The sequence below is a fragment of the Saimiri boliviensis genome, chromosome 2, assembly GCF_048565385.1.
Source record: "Saimiri boliviensis isolate mSaiBol1 chromosome 2, mSaiBol1.pri, whole genome shotgun sequence".
Classification (NCBI taxonomy): Eukaryota; Metazoa; Chordata; class Mammalia; order Primates; family Cebidae; genus Saimiri; species Saimiri boliviensis.
The window spans coordinates 30,865,981-30,884,584 of record NC_133450.1 but is presented as its reverse complement, the minus strand read 5'-3'; the positions used below and the strand labels follow the sequence as shown (position 1 = coordinate 30,884,584).

The following is an 18,604-nucleotide window of genomic DNA, read 5'->3' as shown; positions in this document are numbered from 1 at the left end:
TTGGGACACTGAGTCGTAAGGAAAGTCATTCTCTCTCTAGGCTTTGATACTGTGAAAGTATACAAAAGGCATTCTCTCAAAGAAGATGTATCCAAAAACAGCCTAGGTTTCCTTCTGGTCCCTTGTCCCCTTCCTTCATTCACTATTTACATCTTTCTCCTTTCCCCCATGAATTGCATCTTGATCAAAAAGTGCTGAAGAGGCACAAAGGAAGGAAAGAGTGCTCTGGCTTTGTTCCCAAGGAGGGCCAACTCAAACTGGGCTAAAGCTCCGTGGAGCCGACAGTAGATGTTCACCACATCCCAGCCTTGAGTTTAAACCATTACAGTGCTTCGCATCTTCTGGTCTTCTCTATCTTAAAAACTCAAAAGCAAAAAAAGAGTCTTCCAGCATATATAAGGCTAAAGGAAATCCCACACACAGCTAAGCATAGAGGAGGGTGGAATAAAAATGGAGCTGATTTATCAGTGGCTATCCATAAGCCAGAGGTTATTTACGCCCCTGAATGGAAGCAAAGCAAAGCAAAGGTCTTACTTCCCAAGACCGAAGGGGGAAATCCAAGCTTTTTAGATAAAGTGACCAAGAAACAAGAGGCTAGAATGAGCAAGGCCGCCATGTGTCATAAATGCACATCCTACATGCAAGCAAGGCTGAGCCTGTATCTGTTTCCCAACTCCTGAAATTGAAGCCTCTTAGGGAAGAATTTTGCCTTTTTCAAACTCCTGCTATCAAGGGAGAGAATGAGAAACATATGAACTTTCTAAAGTGCTAGAAGCAAATAAAGGCCGCAGAGCAGGGTGCCTGCCTGCAGGCTTCGTTTCCTCAGCTAGTCCCCACGTTTCCTACATGCCTGCTAGGCTAAGTCCTAGCGATAGAAAGGCACATGTGGCCAGCATGGTGGCTCATGCCTGTAATCCCAGCACTTTGGGAGGCCAACATGGGTAGATCACTGGAGGTCAGAAATTCAAGACCAGCCTAGTCAGCATAGTGAAACCCATGTCTACTAAAAAGACAAAATTAGCCAGATACGGTGCTGCGTGCCTGTCGTCCCAGCTACTCGGGAGGCTGAGATAAGAAAATCGCTTGAACCCAGGTGGCGGAGGTTGCAGTGAGCCACAGCACTGCACTCCAGCCTGGGTGAAACAGAGAGAGATTTCATCTCCAAAAAATAAAAAGAAAAAGAAAGAAAAGAAAGGCACATGTGGCTACTGCCCCTGCCTTCCACGCCCTTACTGCTAACTAACTACAGTCAACTATTTCAGTAGCTGAGAGAGAAGAGTACACTCAGGACTGCATGGCCCAGGCCAGGCGCGGCCCAGGGCAGGTGTGGTCAATTCTATCTGAGGGTCAGCAAGGGCTCCACCAGGGAGAGGGACCACTTAAACCGCCTGGAAGATGAGTAGGCACCTATGGGTCAAGTGCACCCAGAGGCAGGGTGGAGGCGGAGGACAATCAAACCACCTGTCCTGAGGAGCCACAGCAGTTTGCTGAGACACCGGGGGAACATATGACAGGAGCTATCTCTCTGGGCAGGAACACAGAGCACCCCTCAGACTAACAAGTTCACACACGTCTGTCACGCTGAGGTTCTTACCCTAGAGCCCATGGGCCTCCAGGGCATCCAAAGATGGGTTCTTCCAGGTCTCTGAGCCCCATAAAACCATAGGCAGATGTTTATACCTATATGCATTTTTTTTCTGGGGAGATGATCCACAACGTCCCTAGGATTCTTGAAAGGGCCTGTGATTGCCAGGCGTGGTGGCTCAAGCCTGTAATCCCAGCACTTTGGGAGGCTGAGGTGGGTGAATCACAAGGTCAAGAGATCGAGACCATCCTGGTCAACATGGTGAAATCCCGTCTCTACTAAAAATACAAAAAATTAGCTGGGCATGGTGGCACGTGCCTGTAATCCCAGCTACTCAGGAGGCTGAGGCAGGAGAATTGCTTGAACCCAGGAGGCGGAGGTTGCAGTGAGCCGAGATCGCGCCATTGCACTACAGCCTGGGTAACAAGAGTGAAACTCCGTCTCAAAAAAAAAAAAAAAAAGGAAGAAAGGGCCTGTGATTGCCAAAGAAAGGTGAGAAAGAAACATGCGTCAAGACTGAGTGGCCTGCACGCTAGACTGAGGTAGAGAAGCCAGTTTCTCCCTGTCTGCCTCCTGCATACGGCTCAGTAACCAGCAGGGCTAAAGGAATGAGCAAAGCATTCCAGGATAAGAAGATGGAAAGGAATCACCATTTGCACCACCAAAACAAAGACCTATGTGTACTGACTGTGTGCCAGGCTCTGGGCTAGACTTTAAAAACCAGTAACTCTTTCCATAAAAGCTCATGGAAGAATGTCTTCCCTGCTACCCGTTCCTAGAGCCAATATTGTAAATTGGAGTCCCTAAATGTGGATTCAAGTCACCCAGGGCAATTCACTGCAGTACCCAGATCAGCCTCAAACTTTAGCTGGCAGTTGCCTAGCAACGAGTAACCCTGAAGACACATCACCAAACCAAGATGCCAAAAAGAGCATTTTGTGGACAAGCTAGTTCTGAAACTAGCCCCCTCATCAGTCTGTCTGTCAGGACTCTCTGGGGCTGGTGGGGTAAGGAGTAGACTTTGCAGACAAAGTTAGGCTGGAAGGAGAAAGATAGAAAGGTGCTGTTTTTTGCTTTTTGTTTTTCGTTTTTTAAGACAGGGTCTGTTGCCCAGGCTGGAGTGCAGTGGCACAATCACGGCTCACTGCAGCCTCAACCTCTTGAGTTCGAGTGATCCTCCCACCTCAGCCTTCCGAGTAGCTGGGACTACCGGTGTGCACCACCACACCCAATTAGTTTTTCTCTTTTTTGTAGAGATGGAATTTTGCCATGTTGCCCAGGCTGGCTTGAACTCCTGGGCTCAAGCGACCTTCCCACTTCAGCCTCCCAAAGTGCTGGGATTACAGGTGTGAGCCACTGCACCTGGCTGGAAGGTGTTCTGATGGTTGTGTAGGGGGTAGGCCTGAGAAGGGGAACTGAGGGTGAGAGGAGAAGGCAGCCTCCAGGAAAGAAGGCAATTGGTGCCTCTTCACTTCCTTTCAGATCATACCTATGGTTACTCTTCCAAGTAGTTGCTGAGCAGATGCCAGCCACACCTAAAGATGTGTAAAGCAGCAGGAAGACTTGACTGAACTACATCCAGTCCTTCCCTAAAGCCATCATCTTCCTGCAGCTCCAAAAACCCCGCTGAACTACGTAAGGCTGGGGTGAGCAGGACGACAGGCCTCAAACTACTACTAACGGTGAAACGGGGGAAGCAGTTTTTAACCAACTCTCCAAGGCAACTCACCCCCTTACAGAGGCATGAAAGAGGCAGAGATCTCACTTTCTAAAATTCAGAGTTGTTGTGGTTTTTTTGTTTTTTGTTTTTGTTTTTTTTTTTAAATGCAAAGCTCAGAAACTCCTTAAGCTAAGACTCAGGTGAGAATGGGTTTCCCAAGACAAAGTTTCCAATCCAAACCTTCACAGGCCAATATCCCAGGCCAATACTGATTAGTCTCCCTATGGACAGTGGGAAGCCTGGGAAGACGGCCTTCTTTGGAATCCACAATCCATTCTCTGGAACGGTCTTCGGGGTAGAAGGAAAAGGGGCAAATAAATAAATATATCAGTCTGGAGGCGATTCAGGAAGAACAAATGAGAAGTCAAACAACAAATAAGGCGGATATAAATCCAAATAAAATATTAAAATCATTAAAAGGCTGCTGCTCCCTGAAGATTGGGAAAAATGAAGAGAGTTAATTAAAAGCAATCTCCATGCACTGCTGAGCCGGCCAGCCCTGATAAATCAACAGCTGGGGCTGCTGTGGAAGGCAGGCAAGGGGCTTCAGGAGGGGGTGGGCCGGCCGGGGGAAGGGGTCTGCCACTGAGACGGCTGTGATGGCAAATTGAACACAGTGACTTAGGTTTCATGTTTTATTAAATATTTTATGACCACTGAATAAAGTTATTCTTTGGAGAGAGAGAGAAAATGATCGGCTGGGTAAGTGAAGAGGGGGACAGTAAGGATGAAGAGGTATTGTCTGACTCAAACAATGTGACTGTGATGTCAGCACCTCTGATACTGTCCCCAGATGCTGAAGCTTTTGGCATTTTTTTCTCTCTACCTGATCTGCAAAGGTAGATGTGTCTTCATCTTCTAAAATCTCTCTACAAAACTTGAGTTATGTTTATTTGGGGGACCAAAGAAAGCATTGCAGAGTCAAGGAAAGCAATGAAGAGGAAGAGCAGATAGAAAAGACCTTCGGGCCGGGCGCGGTGGCTCAAGCCTGTAATCCCAGCACTTTGGGAGGCCGAGGCGGGTGGATCACGAGGTCGAGAGATCGAGACCATCCTGGTCAACCTGGTGAAACCCCGTCTCTACTAAAAATACAAAAAAAATTAGCTGGGCATGGTGGTGCGTGCCTGTAATCCCAGCTACTCAGGAGGCTGAGGCAGGAGAATTGCCTGAACCCAGGAGGCGGAGGTTGCGGTGAGCCGAGATCGCACCATTGCCCTCCAGCCTAGGTAACAAGAGCGAAACTCCACCTCAAAAAAAAAAAAAAAAAAAAAAGAAAAGACCTTCGGAATTGGCATTGCTGACCCATGCCAGACTTTCAAGACAAATCTAAAAGGTCAGCAGAAATGGTGGGAACTCTCTTTTTTCGTTCTTTCTTTACTTCTTTTCTTCTCCCTTTTTTCTGCAGCTAGTTTTTGTGTTTAAAACGAAGGTGAGCTCCAAAATTTGGGGCTCAATCTCAGTCAAAAGCCAGCTATTTCAGAAGCGTTAGAACAGGCCCTTCTCTATTCTAAGGGAAACTCTCCCTCCAGTTCTTCCTTGATGAAAATATAATCAAGAGAAATGATTGGGGGAAAGTGGTGTTTTTTTTTTTCTCCTCCATAGAACTGGGATTGGAAGGGGAGTGTGTGCATGGGGAAACATAAGGAATTATGCATTTGGATATGCATTTTAATTAGGTGGACAGAAGCAGCCGCCTGTTAATTTTTCTTGCTTGTTTCCACTTAGCATTCATCACAGGCAGAACCACCATAGAGCGCTCCCACGATAATAGATGGTTCTGCATTGGCTAAGTCCTCAGGGAAAATAATTAGCAGGAGAGAATATATTCTCTCCACTCCCACTGCCCCATCCACCCTGCCCTCCCCACATCACCAGCCCCACTTTGCCTCCCCTCTCCCCACTCCCCTCGCCTATATGGTTTTCCTAGGAAAAGCCAGGGCCAGCAGTCAGCCTCCTGGCTTGCTAGCACTTACTTTGCCCTGCCAAAACACAAGGGTCTAGAAGAAACAGACAGATCAGAAGTCTCTATTGGAGTGGAAGCTCCTCTGTGTAGGGAGGGAGGCAGACGACTATGCTGACTCGTTCTCAGGGGCAGGCAGGCAATCCGTGTTGGTTACAGGATGAAGGAACTCCAAAAAGGATGAGACAGTTCTTACTGTGCTCAACTGGCAGCCAAAGATGTGTCGAGAGTTGCTGTTGAGGACAGTAGGAGTAGGGATGACGTTTTTTGCTTAATTTGCTCTCGTAAAGGAAAGTTGCAGGGCCAAGTGCAGTGGTTTGCACCTATAATCCTAGCATTTTGGGAGGCTCAGATGAGAGGATCACTTCAGGCCAGAAGTTCAAGACCAGCCTGGGCAGTACAGTGAGGCAACCATCTCTATAAACAATTTAGAAATTAGGTGTGGCAGTACACGCCTGTAGTCCCAGCTACTTGGGAAGGTGAGGTGGGAGGTCACTTGAGCCAAGGTGTTTGAGGCCACAGTGAACTGTGATCATACCACTGCACTCCAGCCTGGATGACAGATGAGACCCTATCTCTAAAAAATATAGAAGAGAAAAGAAAAGAAAAAAAGAAAGTTGTAGCTTTGCAGCAAGACTGAATCGAAACCATTTCCAAAGCTGGCAGCCAAGACATGTGTAACTCTGAGATCTGACCCCTACCGCAATGCTGTCTGGTCTACTTTTCTATAAAGAATCTGGCCAGATGCAGGGGCTCATGCTCATGATCCCAGCACTTTGGGAGGCTCAGGTGGGCAGATCACTTGAGGTCAGGAGTTCAAGACCAGCCTGGCCAACATGGTCAATCCCCATCTCTACTAAAAATACAAAAATTATCTGGGTGTGGTGGCATGCGCCTTTAATCTCAGCTACTCCTGTGGCTGAAGCACAAGAATCCCTTGAACCTGGGAGGTGGAGGTTGCAGTGAGCCAAGATCACACCACTGCACTCCAGCCTGAGTGACAGAGCAAGACTCTGTCTCAGAAAAAAAAGAAAAAGAATCCACTTTGGGGCTGGGCGCAGTGGCTCACGCCTGTAATCCCAACACTTTGGGAGGCCGAGGCGGGTGGATCACGAGGTCAAGAGATCGAGACCATCCTGGTCAACAAGGTGAAACCCCGTCTCTACCAAAAATACAAAAAATTAGCTGGGCATGGTGGTGCGTGCCTGTAATCCCAGCTACTCAGGAGGCTGAGGCAGGAGAATTGCCTGAACCCAGGAGGTGGAGGTTGCGGTGAGCTGAGATCGCGCCATTGCACTCCAGCCTGGGTAACAAGAGTGAAACTCCGTCCCAAAAAAAAAAAAAGAATCCGTTTTTGCCGCTGACCGCCAATGCCAACAGCTCACCCTCCTTATTCACAAGCGGATCTAAGCCCCCACCCTGCTTCCACTTCTCTCTCCCTCAGTCATCTCATTTGAAGGAGGAGCCAGAGACCAGGCGAGGACCCAAAACCCAAGTTCCCAGAAGAGTGCCCTGCTCTACCCACCACACTTCTGCTTCCTCTGGTTTGGTGGGTGAACTCAGGTCAGGGCTGATGACCAGAAATGAAATAAGGGTTTCCCCTGTGCTCACATTCTCACTTATTTCAAACCCAAACAATGAGAAAATCCCACTGCGATCCCAGGGCTATTTACACAAGGCTGAATGAGTAGGCCTTACATTTCCTGAGAAACAGTGATTAGATGTGATGGGTAACGCCAGAAACATTTATTTTTGTTTTAATATTTTCAATAATGTTTAATATAGTAGGTATCATTGACTCTAGGAGGCCACGGTCAGCTACAGGAAACTTTTTAGTTCTCATAGTAACCCCTCACATTTGCATTTTCTACCTTCTGAAATATTTCCACATCCATTATTTCGTGTGGGCTGCTGGGGGGAAGCCAGGCTGGTGGCAGGAGAAGGGAGGAGAAGGGAGATATGAGCTCCCCTGGCTGTTTGGAAGGACAGGCCTGACTTGCTAACTGCTGCCCCGAAGCTAGCCTGCCATCACCATGCTTCCACCCACCTCCTGTTGTCAGCTGTCACACCTCCATCCACCCAGGGAGCCTTCACTCCAAGTCTCACCAGGTGACTGCTAGTGCTACAGCCCCTGGAACTACCTCAAACCCAAACCCTGAACCCCCAATCATGAGTCCCTGCCCTCCAGGGAAGGGGAATGTGAGGGGAAGGCTGGGAATGGGATAAGTATGAGTCTCCGGGTTCCCAGTTCCCAGTACATTTATCCCAAAAAACAATGGAATGCCAGTGGAGGGAGAGGCAGAGAGATTGAGTTCTGCAACACTGTTAAGTTTGGGTTTTCTGTTTGTTTAGCTTATATAGTGGAGAATGCTTGTATTATCTAGAAACGTAGCCCCTGTGTGTGTGTGTGTGTGTGTGTGTGTGTGTGTGTGTGTGTATACATATATATATTGAGACAGGGTCTTGCTCGGTCACCCAGGCAGGAGAGCAATGGTGTGATCACATCTCATTGCAGCCTCAACCTCCTCAGCTCAAGCCATCTTCCTGCCGCAGCCTCCTGAGTAGCTGGGACCACAGGTGTGCACTGCCACACCCGGCTATTTTTTATTATTATTATTTTTTGTAGAGACTGGGTCTCACAATATTGCCCAGGCTTATTGAAAACTCCTGAGCTCAAGGGATCCTCATAACTCAGCCTCCCAAAGTGCTAGGATTACAGGCCTGAGCCTGGCCTAGTCCCTAGATTTTATAGTCCAAAAACCCAAGAGAAATGAAAATGGGGACTCAGATAATTGTATGCCAATGTTCCTGGCAGCATTATTCACAACAGCCAAGAGGTAAAACACCCAAATGTCCATCAACAGGTATATTGGTAAACAAAATGTGGTCTATCTATTCAATGGCCATAGAAAGGAATAAAGTTCTGACTATGCTACAACACAGATGAACAAACATTGAAGACATTATGCTAAGTGAAATAAGCCAGACACAGAAGAACAAATATTGTATGATTCCCTTATATGGGATGCTAAGAATGCAGAATGGTGGTTCCCGGAGACGGTAGGAAGCAGGAGACGGAACAGTATACTTTCATGAATATAAAGTTTCTCTCTGGGATGATGAACAGGTCTGGGCAGCCGGGTGCCGTGGCTCATGCCTGTAATCCCAGCACTTTGGGAGGCTGAGGAGGGTAAATCACCTGAGGTCAGGAGTTCGAGACCAGCCTGGCCAACATGGTGAAACCCCATCTCTACTAAAAATACAAAAATTAGCTAGGCATGATGCGGCATGCCTGTAGTCCCGGCTACTCGGGAGACTGAGGCAAAAGAATCACTTGAATCTGGGAGGCGGAGGTTGCAGTGAGCCAAAATTGCATCACTGCATTCAAGCCTGGGTGACAAACTGAGATTCTATCTTAAAAAAAAAAAAAAAAAAAAAAAAAGGCCGGGAGCGGTGGCTCACGCCTGTAATCCCAGCACTTTGGGAGGCCGAGGCGGGTGGATCACGAGGTCAAGAGATCGAGACCATCCTGGTCAACAAGGTGAAACCCCGTCTCTACTAAAAATACAAAAAATTAGCTGGGCATGGTGGCACGTGCCTGTGATCCCAGCTACTCAAGAGGCTGAGGCAGGAGAATTGCCTGAATCCAGGAGGCGGAGGTTGCAGTGAGCCGAAATCGCGCCATTGCACTCCAGCCTGGGTAACAAGAGGGAAACTCTGCCTCAAAAAAAAAAAAAAGGAGGCTGGATGCAGTAACTCATGTCTGTAATCCCAGCACTTTGGGAGGCCAAAGCAGATAGATCACCTGAGGTCAGAAGTTCGAGACCAGTCTGGCCAACATGATGAAACCCCATCCCTACTAAAAATACAAAATTAGCCAGGTGTGGTGGCACATTCCTGTAATCCCAGCTACTCAGGAGGCTGAGGCAGGAGAATTGCTTGAACTAGGGAGGCAGAGGTTGCGGTGAGCTGAGATGGCACCACTGCACTCCAGCCTGAGCAAAAAGCAAAACTCCGTCTCAAAAAAAAAAGAGAGAGAGAAAGAAAAAAAAGGGTCTGGAAACTGATGGTGGTAATGGTTACATGAGATGGGAGGATTGCTTGGGGCCAGGATTTCAAGACCAGCCTGAGCAACATAGTGAGACCTCCATCTCTGCTAAAGATGAAAAGTAAATGTGCTTAATGCCACGGAACTGCACTTTAAAATAGCTAAAATGGTGCGTTATATGTTATGTATACTCTACTTTAAAAATATTACAGGAGGCTGAGGCAGGAGAATTGCCTGAACCCAGGAGGCGGAGACTGCAGTGAGCCGAGATTGCTGCCATTGCACTCCAGCGTGGGTAGCAAGAGCGAAACTCCATCTCAAAAAAAAAAAAAAAAAAAATGAATGAATGAAAGAAAGAAAGAAAAAGAAAGAAAGAGAGAAAGAGAGAGAGAAAGAAACTGTGGAAGTCTCCAGTCTTACAAGTTCTCTTTAGAGTCACACTTGAAAAATAAGAAAGAATCACAACTCTGGCCCCTAACTGTCCTCCCTGTCCTAACTTACCATAATAAGAGACAGGAAGCCGTTGGCTTGAAAAGAAATTTGGGAATCAAAGTGCATCACCGTCATAAAGACAAGGAATATGCCACTCAAAGAAGTTCTGTGTCTGAGATCACAAGCTAGTTGCCTGTAGCTCTGGAAGCAGAACTCAAGGCTTGGGATTCCTCTCCCAGGGCTTTTTCTCTCCATTACTCTGAAGTCACTAAGGCTACAAAAAAAATCAGCCACTGGTAAGAAAGGAACACGGAAGAGGAAAAGAGGTTGAGACAGGTTTCATCAATAGCAGGTGAGAGTGTGAAGATGGGAAAAACTTGCTGGTGGCGCTTCCAATTGCAGATAATTCAAACAGCAGATTTTCAAGGTGAATAACAACAACTAAAAAAACCTTTTCACAGCAACCTGAGATGACCACAGTCCCTGGATTCAGAGAGGGAGGAGAGGATGCAAAGGAGGGATTAGACATGTGCCAGCATTGTTCTGCAGGCTCAGAACTGAGGCCTGGTTGGTGAGGACTCAATGTGGGCTATTTGAACCCCATTATTAGGACCTCTGAGCCTAATCCCCTCACCCCTCCCTGCTTCCACACATTGCCCCTAAATTTTAGCATCCTCAGGGATTCTCTCCCTTCCCTTGCCACTGTCTGCCACACTAATATTCACAAACATACAACCTAGAAATTCTTCAGTCTGCTCCTCTTCCCCCCGCCCCACCAACACCTCCTAACCACTGCTTTTAAAACTCTAATGCAAATCACAGGCTTCAAAAACCTTCCCTCAGTGACAGTTTTATGATGCTAGCTCCATTCATCCATATGGTTTGACAGACTGTGAAACACCAGTAACTGGACCAATAAGAAAAACAAATTACAAAAACACTACAACATCTCATCTCTCCCCAGTCACTCAAACAACTAGAAAACTTTGGAATTTGCAATGGATCATACTAGGCAGTCTCTCTTGCAGTTCAACAACAATCTTTGCAGAGTTCCAGACCACATAGTGGTTTTATCCACTCCTCCATCCTCCCCCTACCCTAGGCCACTCTCTCTCTCTTTCCTTGTTAAATACCCTCATATTTAAAGACCACTTAAAATTAGGGCTTATATAACACCCCTGTTGGGTCGTGGCTGGGCAAAAAATATTTCAGTGGTTGTGGGATTTTTTTGGCTAGAGGTTTGCCACATTTGGCTACATTCCTGTTTTCTAGTGACTTTCAAAACACTCAAAAACCACAAAAGTTACTTTGCAGAGGTTGGGATAATAAACAGACCTGGATACTGGGGCCTTTTTAAGACCAGCCCTCATGGCCACTGCTGTCAGCATAGCTGCCTTAGAAAACCGAAACATCAGCCTCAGTTTCCATTCTTTTTCCGGAGCATGCTCAAAACAAAACATGCTGACCATGGCATTTTATTTTTTGCATTGATCTGAACAGATGGCTCTGAAACAGCTTTGTGGTCTTTTTCAAATGTATCCAAATTCCAGCTACCTGCATGATTCCAAAAAGAGGACGATGAGGAGTCTCCAACTCAGCTGTCTCTGAATTCAAGCCCACCTTAAGGGACTGAGCAGCTCCCATTCAACCCGCAGTCTCTGTCTCCCAGCAGGCCTGCAGGCCAGGCTATTTTCAGAGGTTTACCCTGTGACAGTGCCTCCACTTGGGTTCTCGAAGACATTAATCTCCATCATAGGTGTCTCATCAAAAGCAGACATTTATCCCACTGAAAAAATAATGCGTGCTAACGAAGTTTGGAGAATTTAGGGCCTTTTTATAGTGGCAAGCAGAAGCAGATGGAGAACAGGTTCTTGGGAATCTGTTGCCTTACAACGTCTGAGGGTCCTTTTTCATAAGAGGCTAAAGCAATGTCCATAAAAGGCAGCAAGTTCACAAAGTCCCAGCCTCAATGCTGTCTACTTAGTACCTACCCACATCCCCCAACCCCACCAGAAAGAGCTAAGAGGAGATTAGAACCAGGAATGTGACCCCCACCCCTTCCCTCTGATATCTAAACTGAGTGCCACAGCAAGAGTGAGGTCTGGCTTCTAACTTTCACGTGCACAAAACCACTTTAGATTAGAATACACTAATACAGATCATGGAATGTACAAAGAAATCTAGATTTGAGGTTCATCTACACACATGACTTGCTCTTTGACTTGGCTAAGTAAGGTTTATTTTCTTCTCCCAGAGTTGTGTTCTTAATAACAACACAGGGATAGAAACATATACCTCAAGCAAGGTTAACTGCTTACAAAAGAAAGTTTTAATACAATTACATATATGTGTGTGTTCCCAGTTATAAGCATGACAAAATAGTTTACTAGTCTCTTTATAAATAATTACTTACGGTAGCCCTGTTGGCTTATATGGAATTTAATAATAATAATAGTTATTTTGTTTCTAAGTAGCCAGTTACAATAATAGATATATATGTGTATAATCAAGTCTGGCAGAAGGTGGCAGACATTCTCAGTTAAATGCATAGCAACCAGTTTTGATAACTTAATACAAGAGTAAATTGTTTAAGGCCGGGCGCAGTGGCTCACGCCTGTAATCCCAGCACTTTGGGAGGCTGAGGCGGGTGGATCACGAGGTCAAGAGATCGAGATCATCCTGGTCAACATGGTGAAACCCCATCGCTACTAAAAATACAAAAAATTAGCTGGGCATGGTGGCGTGTGCCTGTAATCCCAGCTACTCAGGAGGCTGAGGCAGGAGAATTGCCTGAACCCAGGAGGCGGAGGTTGCGGTGAGCCGAGACCGCGCCATTGCACTCCAGCCTGGGTAACAAGAGCGAAACTCCGTCTCAAAAAAAAAAAAGAGTAAGTTGTTTAAAAGACTGATTGCAGATTTGGAGAAAAGTGGCTTATCTGAATAGAATATTAAGATTCAAATTTATATTAAAAGCATTACGTGGTCAGACCCAGTGGCTCAATCCTGTAATCTCAGCACTTTGGGAAGCCAAGGTGAGCAGATCACTTGAGGCCAGGAGTTTGAGACCAGCTGGCTAACATGGAGAATCCATCGGCACTAAAAAAAAAAAAAAAAAAAAAAAAAAAAAAAAAAAAAAACACAAAAACTAGCCAGGTGTAGTGGTGCACACCTGTAATCCCAGCTACTCTGGAGGCCGAGGCACAAGAATGGCTTGAACCCAGGAGGCGGAGGTTGCAGTGAGCCAAGATCGTAACACCCAACCTAGAAATTCTACAGTCACCCTGCCTCAAAATAATAATAATAAAAGCATTATGTTTCCCAGGTATTCTGATTGAGAAATCAACCAGAATGTGACTAACCTACACACAGGCCTTTATCAAATCCATATTTATGTTACCTGCATGTGTTTACTTCACTACATGGGCCATATCTTGCTTGCAGATGTAAGAAATGAGGATAACTCTCATACATCTTTCCTCAGACAATGTAGCTGCTAAATTAAATAGCATGTAATACACATTTACACATCATACATGTCCACCAGTGCTTTTGAATTCTATTTGTCCAGATGTGACTGCTTGGTTGTGGGGGCCACCTGCCGTGTCCCCTTTGTGATCTGATCAGTGCAGGCGGCTCCTATTTCTGCCTCTAACACCCTGTTGGGCAGTAATAAGATGTTAAAGGCGACAACAGAGACAGAAGCCGGGCTGTCAGCTTCAGAGAGGAAGGGGGTGAAGGGTACAACAAGGAAGAAAGAGAAAGGGAGTTGAGGGGAGATCAAAGACCGGCAGGAAGAAAGCCAAATTGCTGAGAGAGGAGATATGGCTTCAGGAGCTTGGGACCCTAAGGAAAACCCCAAAGCAATGAGATTCAAAATTATGCCATCCCATCACCCCAGCTAATTGAATTATTGAATGTCCCACATGGAAAAAGCTAGTACAGTGAAAAATAGCCCAGACTCAGTGTAGGCAGAGCCCTGCATAGGTGCTGCTGGAAACCTGAGCTTATTTCTTCCCAACACATTAACTACCATCACTTTAACCCCCCCATCCTGAGGAACCCTTTGTGTGACCATTTTCTGTAGGGGGCGTTGGTGGTGTTGCCTTTTTTTTTTTTTTTTTTTTTTTTTTTTTTTTTAAAAAAGGAGGGAAGAGAGACTCAGAACGCACACAGAGAAAATGCTAATGTCGTTCAGCTCTGTTTCATTGTCAGGAGGGACACATGAGGATAAAAACATAGCTCTCCAAACCATTCTCCCCGCTCCCCCTCCTCCCTGCACCCCCACCATCCCTTCGGCTTGATGTGTCTCTGTACTTTGTTCTAATTTATCCCATGCATAATTTATTCACATGTGTATTGTTTCCTGATCAGCAACTTTTAAAAACAAATGAAATATATACGATATTTTATTAAACAAGTTGTTTTTTTAAAAAAATAAAGGCAGATGGTGTCAGTCTCCCAATAACAACGTGTGTGCTCCCGCGTTAGGAGTTGTTAAAAACCGTCCAGGGTGCGAGTGGCTTGGCTGCTCCGGGGTATTGTTTATACCCCTTTACCCCCAGGGAAAGGGGCCGGGAAGCAGAAAGAAACGGCTAATTATAAATGACCACTCAACTCCCACCTAGAAAAAGCAGGCAGGGGCGCTGTGTGTATGCTGATGTGTGTATGTGTGTGGCGACACAATTACAAATACATGACATTGCAACTGTTTCTTATGATACAAAGTACAATTCAGAACTAATTCCACTAATCAGCCGGAATTCCGCCACCCTCTTTACGGAGTCTGTCCCTTCCCCAACCCTTAACCTCACCCTACACAGACTCCCTCCCCAAACACTCACCCTGCTGTGATCCAAAAAAAACCCTGGAGCCAGCAGGGGAACCCTGAAGCTTAGGGATACCGCGCGAAAGCGGGCTCCCGGGTAACTAGGGTACGGCTTTCCCAGTAGGAAACAAACCTGGTGCACATGTGAAATAGATTCTCTAACTTGAGTTTACCAGATGGCATCAGCCCGGTTATGTGATTTCGGTTGGAAATGGGGAAACTGCAAATCAGTTGTGGGTTCAGTAGAAACAACATCAGCGGTGTTGCAGCGAAAGCAACCAGGAGCGAGGATGCGGCGAAGTTACGCCCATTTATTCTGCCATAAAACATTTTCTTTCTTGGGTGAAACGCTGTGGCGTTCAAGTGCGGCTTATCCGAGCTTCCGAGCCAGAACTGAAGCCAGGAGCTCCTACCTGATCAGCCTCAGCTTCCAACGTTCTCTTAACGTCAGCTTTCATATAAATATATTTGAAACCTGAGGCATTCCTACCCCTTTCCTTATTTCTAGTGGGCGATGAGCTGGCGCAAACACGTCTGATTCTCCCTGTGCATTCCATTGCGTTAGAACCCCCCCTACCGCCTCCCAGAGCGAACCTGGTTTTCAACTCCAGGAGTAGCCAGGGGTAAGGACGTGGATGCGCAGAATTAAAGGAACCAGGGTCGACGGTGACCACACACCAGCGAGAATTCGGCATGAACCGCCCCCCACCCGGTCCGCACCTCCCTCTCCCCCTTCGCCTGCGGCTTCGTACGGGCGGGGAAGTCCTGGTCGAAGGGGCGCGGACCCCAAGCCCACCTCGGATATAGAGGGAGCCACCCTCTGCCGACAGCACCCAATAGCACCCCTTTCAGAGCGACACTAGTTTTCCGAGGCCACCCCTGGCTCCGCGATCGCGAGCGGACTTGGCGGCTTAACAGTTCCACCGACTGAAAGAAAGGAAGGAAGGAAGCCAGGATGAAAAGGAGGAGGTAGGCAGGGAGGGAGAAACTGGCTGTTGGACCCGCGGCTGGCCCCTGCGAGTCCTCGCCCGGCCCGCCCCACTCTGTCCAGGATCTGGGCAAGCGCTCAAAGTCTCCCCGAGGCGGCCAGAGGCACCTGCCCCTCGCCCAGCCGGGAGCAGACGCTGCCCCTGGGCCGGGAGCCCCAAAAGCGCCTCTCTGCCCGCCTCGGCGCCTCACCCAGAGGTGGTGAGAACACCATTCATAAGACCTGCGGCTTCCCTGCCTCCAAATCCGCCCCAAGTAAACCCGAGTCGTTAATCCACTACAGCCAGCTCGCTCGCAAAACACACGCAGACACACGCGCGATCGCCCGGAGCGCCTCCGAGATCCGGGGACTGCCGGGGAAAGCCCGGGGCGACCACCTGGGCCCCAGCACGTCCGGGACCCGCCGCTTCCCCTGCGGTGCTCCCAACTCCGGAAGGTTTGCACAAACTCCCCGCGAGCGATCGGAAGGCGGAGAGCGCCCTGCAAACTCCAGAGCCGCCGCGGTCAGTCCGCTGGACCCCGCCGACCGAGCGGCGGGGCGGGGGCCGCGGGCTCGGGAGCGCGGGGCTCGGCCAAGTGCACCGAGGCGGCCCCTGCCTGGCGCTCGCCCCCCGCCCGGCCGCCCCGGGAGCCGCGCTCGCTGCCCGCGAGGCGGGGGACTCCGGGGACCGCGCAGTCCCCGAGCTGCCGCGACCCCCCTGCTGTAGAGCGCTCGAGCGCCCGGCTCCTCCGCCGGCCACCCCTCGCTCTCGCTCGCTCTGCAATTTAGCAGAACACAAATGTAACAATTTTCTTCTTGTTAATTGCATCTCCTGACGTTTCTGCGCTTTGGGGGGAAAAAAAGAAGATGAAGAAGTAAGAGCTGAAAGAAGAGAGAAGCCCCGCCGCGGCTGGAGGCGCCTGCAAGCGCTATGCACTGGCAGCGCTCGCCACGCAGAAGGCGCCTTTTTTTTCATATTGAAACCACGCGGAATATGTACATTTTTTAGTCTTACTTACGCTTTCAGGGGGTTGTGAATGACAGTCGCCATTTTGCTACAATGTAACAGAATATTGTCTGTCTCAGAGTTCTAAAGGTTCGCTCAGGGGAAGCGACGGACCAATCAGAGCGCGGGATACCGGCCCGCCGGCCAATCGGCGCGGCTGGTCGCCAGGTGGGCGGGGCCTGCTTGGCGGTAGTTATTAGGGGAGCTGTCAAAGCCCAGAGGTCACTCCCTTTTGTAGAGCCCGAGAGCAAGCAGGTCTTAAAGGGGCAGTACCGCGCTGCAGCTCCTTTTCGAGTTGGGGAAAGTGGAGACGCACGGGAAAGTATTACAGTTTGATTTAACTCCCTACTCTTCTAAATAACTGCAGAGAGTTTGCGCTCCTGGACAGAAATATTTAAATATTGCCAGCAAACCACTGAATCCCATTCATTAGCTTTTGGCTTTGCGTATCAACGTTTTTAATCCCCCAAAGGGTAAATCCCTGTGTTTCAGTGCAAAAGTTGGAAGACTGCCGTTTCGTGTAACAAATTACTACACGCGCTCTGCCGTTTGCTAAGGCTCTGGGTCCTGCGGCTTTTTAATATTCTTATTCCCGAAGTGTTCTCTTTCTCTCCGCCACCTTCCTCTCTCGCTTCTCGGAACTGCCGCTGCTGTTCCTGGCGACTCCAGGACAGCAACTCACCCTCCCCTTGGAATGTCTCATTGTCAGGCTCGCTCCCTTCTGCAGCCAGGGCTTTCCTTACGCAGTGCACCGGGGTCACTCTGCGCGGTCCCCCGATACCACTCCTTCTGTTCTCCCCTCCCTACGCCAGAAACTTCCAAAATGCTCAGATTCCTGCTCGCTGGTGGGACCTGGCACTCTGACCTTTAGGCTTAGGGGTAGGGAGGACTTAAGGCAACCTTTGGAAACTTTCTGCTACTAGGAAGCACGTGCCTAGGCAGAAGTTGGACTGGGTGTTGTCAGAGTCCCTTTAGAGGAGTGGCACACGCGATTCTGGCGAAACCTTTCACTACCTAGATAGAAGGTGGAAAGAATTTGCTAATGAATAATCTGATGTGACCCGAGGCGTCCAGAGAGTCTGTGTCTGCTTCAAGTCAGTGTGAACTCTTCACTGGCGAGCCCCTGACAAAATTGGGAGACTTCTGCGAAGTCAGGCTTCCACTGGGCACCGGGAAGATCTGGGTGGATGAAATCACAGTAAATCGCGAATAAGGCAGGGGCCTCGTTAGCATACCGAAGTCTGGCTACCATTCCAAAGCTGTTTAATCAGGTCAAATAGCTAAGATAGTGGGGGAGGGGCGACAAGGGGAGAGAAGTTGCCAAATTGCCAGTTTCTTTAAAGCTATGCCCTCTTACTTCCTTTTGCTCCTCTCAAGACAATGAGTAAAACAAAATAAACATTCCAGAATTTTTTTTTTTTTTTTTTTAATTTTTATTTTTGAGACCGAGTTTCGCTCTTGTTACCCAGGCTGGAGTGCAATGGCGCGATCTCGGCTCACCGCAACCTCCGCCTCCTGGGTTCAAGCAATTCTCCTGCCTCAGCCTCCTGAGTAGCTGGGATTACAGGCACGCGCCACCATGCCCAGCTAATTTTTTGTATTTTTAGTAGAGACGGGGTTTCACCATGTTGACCAGGATGGTCTCGATCTCTCGACCTCGTGATCCACCCGCTTCAGCCACCCAAAGTGCTGGGATTACAGGCTTGAGCCACCGCGCCCGGCCACATTCCAGAATTTTAAGAGTTCAAACTACATGCACTATTAGATTTACAGATAAACAGAACATGTCTGAATCGCTGTAATAGATTTGACATCTTTAACTCCTCTCTGCCTATGTAATAAACAGAATCAAGTTCTAGAGATTCCTTCATAAATTCTTTGCAGAGCATCTTGGCAGAGATTACAGTTATCTCCTTTTTCCAAAATTAAAGTTTGAAAAATCCCTTCTTTACTAGTTTGGCAAGGGATTGGTTCAAAAGCCTCTGCTTTGCCTTAGGTGGGCCTTGATATCATTAAAAAGCAAGCTCTATATTCTGACACAAGAAGTATGAGTTTGAAGTA

At 48.0% G+C, this 18,604-nt stretch overlaps 2 protein-coding genes across 3 annotated transcripts in view; both read right to left on the bottom strand.

The window, feature by feature from the left end:
* The window catches only part of DPF3 (double PHD fingers 3), a 286,509-nt gene extending 269,868 nt beyond the window's left edge, over window positions 1-16,641 (bottom strand). For both annotated transcript variants that reach the window (XR_744393.2, XM_010335241.2), the window contains exon 1: window positions 16,557-16,641. Coding sequence is in view for 1 of the 2 variants with exons in the window: in XM_010335241.2 (XP_010333543.1) it covers window positions 16,557-16,588 (32 nt within the window). In the remaining variant the exon portion in view is untranslated. The remainder of the gene's footprint in view (window positions 1-16,556) is intronic.
* Window positions 5,212-16,547, bottom strand: LOC141583507 (uncharacterized). Its single transcript, XM_074393037.1, has 2 exons — window positions 15,958-16,547; window positions 5,212-15,907 (listed from the first exon to the last, which is right to left on the bottom strand). The coding sequence occupies exons 1-2, from the start codon at window positions 16,511-16,513 to the stop codon at window positions 15,216-15,218; spliced, it is 1,248 nt and encodes a 415-aa protein (XP_074249138.1). The 5' UTR covers window positions 16,514-16,547; the 3' UTR covers window positions 5,212-15,215.
* Window positions 16,642-18,604: the final 1,963 nt, after the last annotated feature.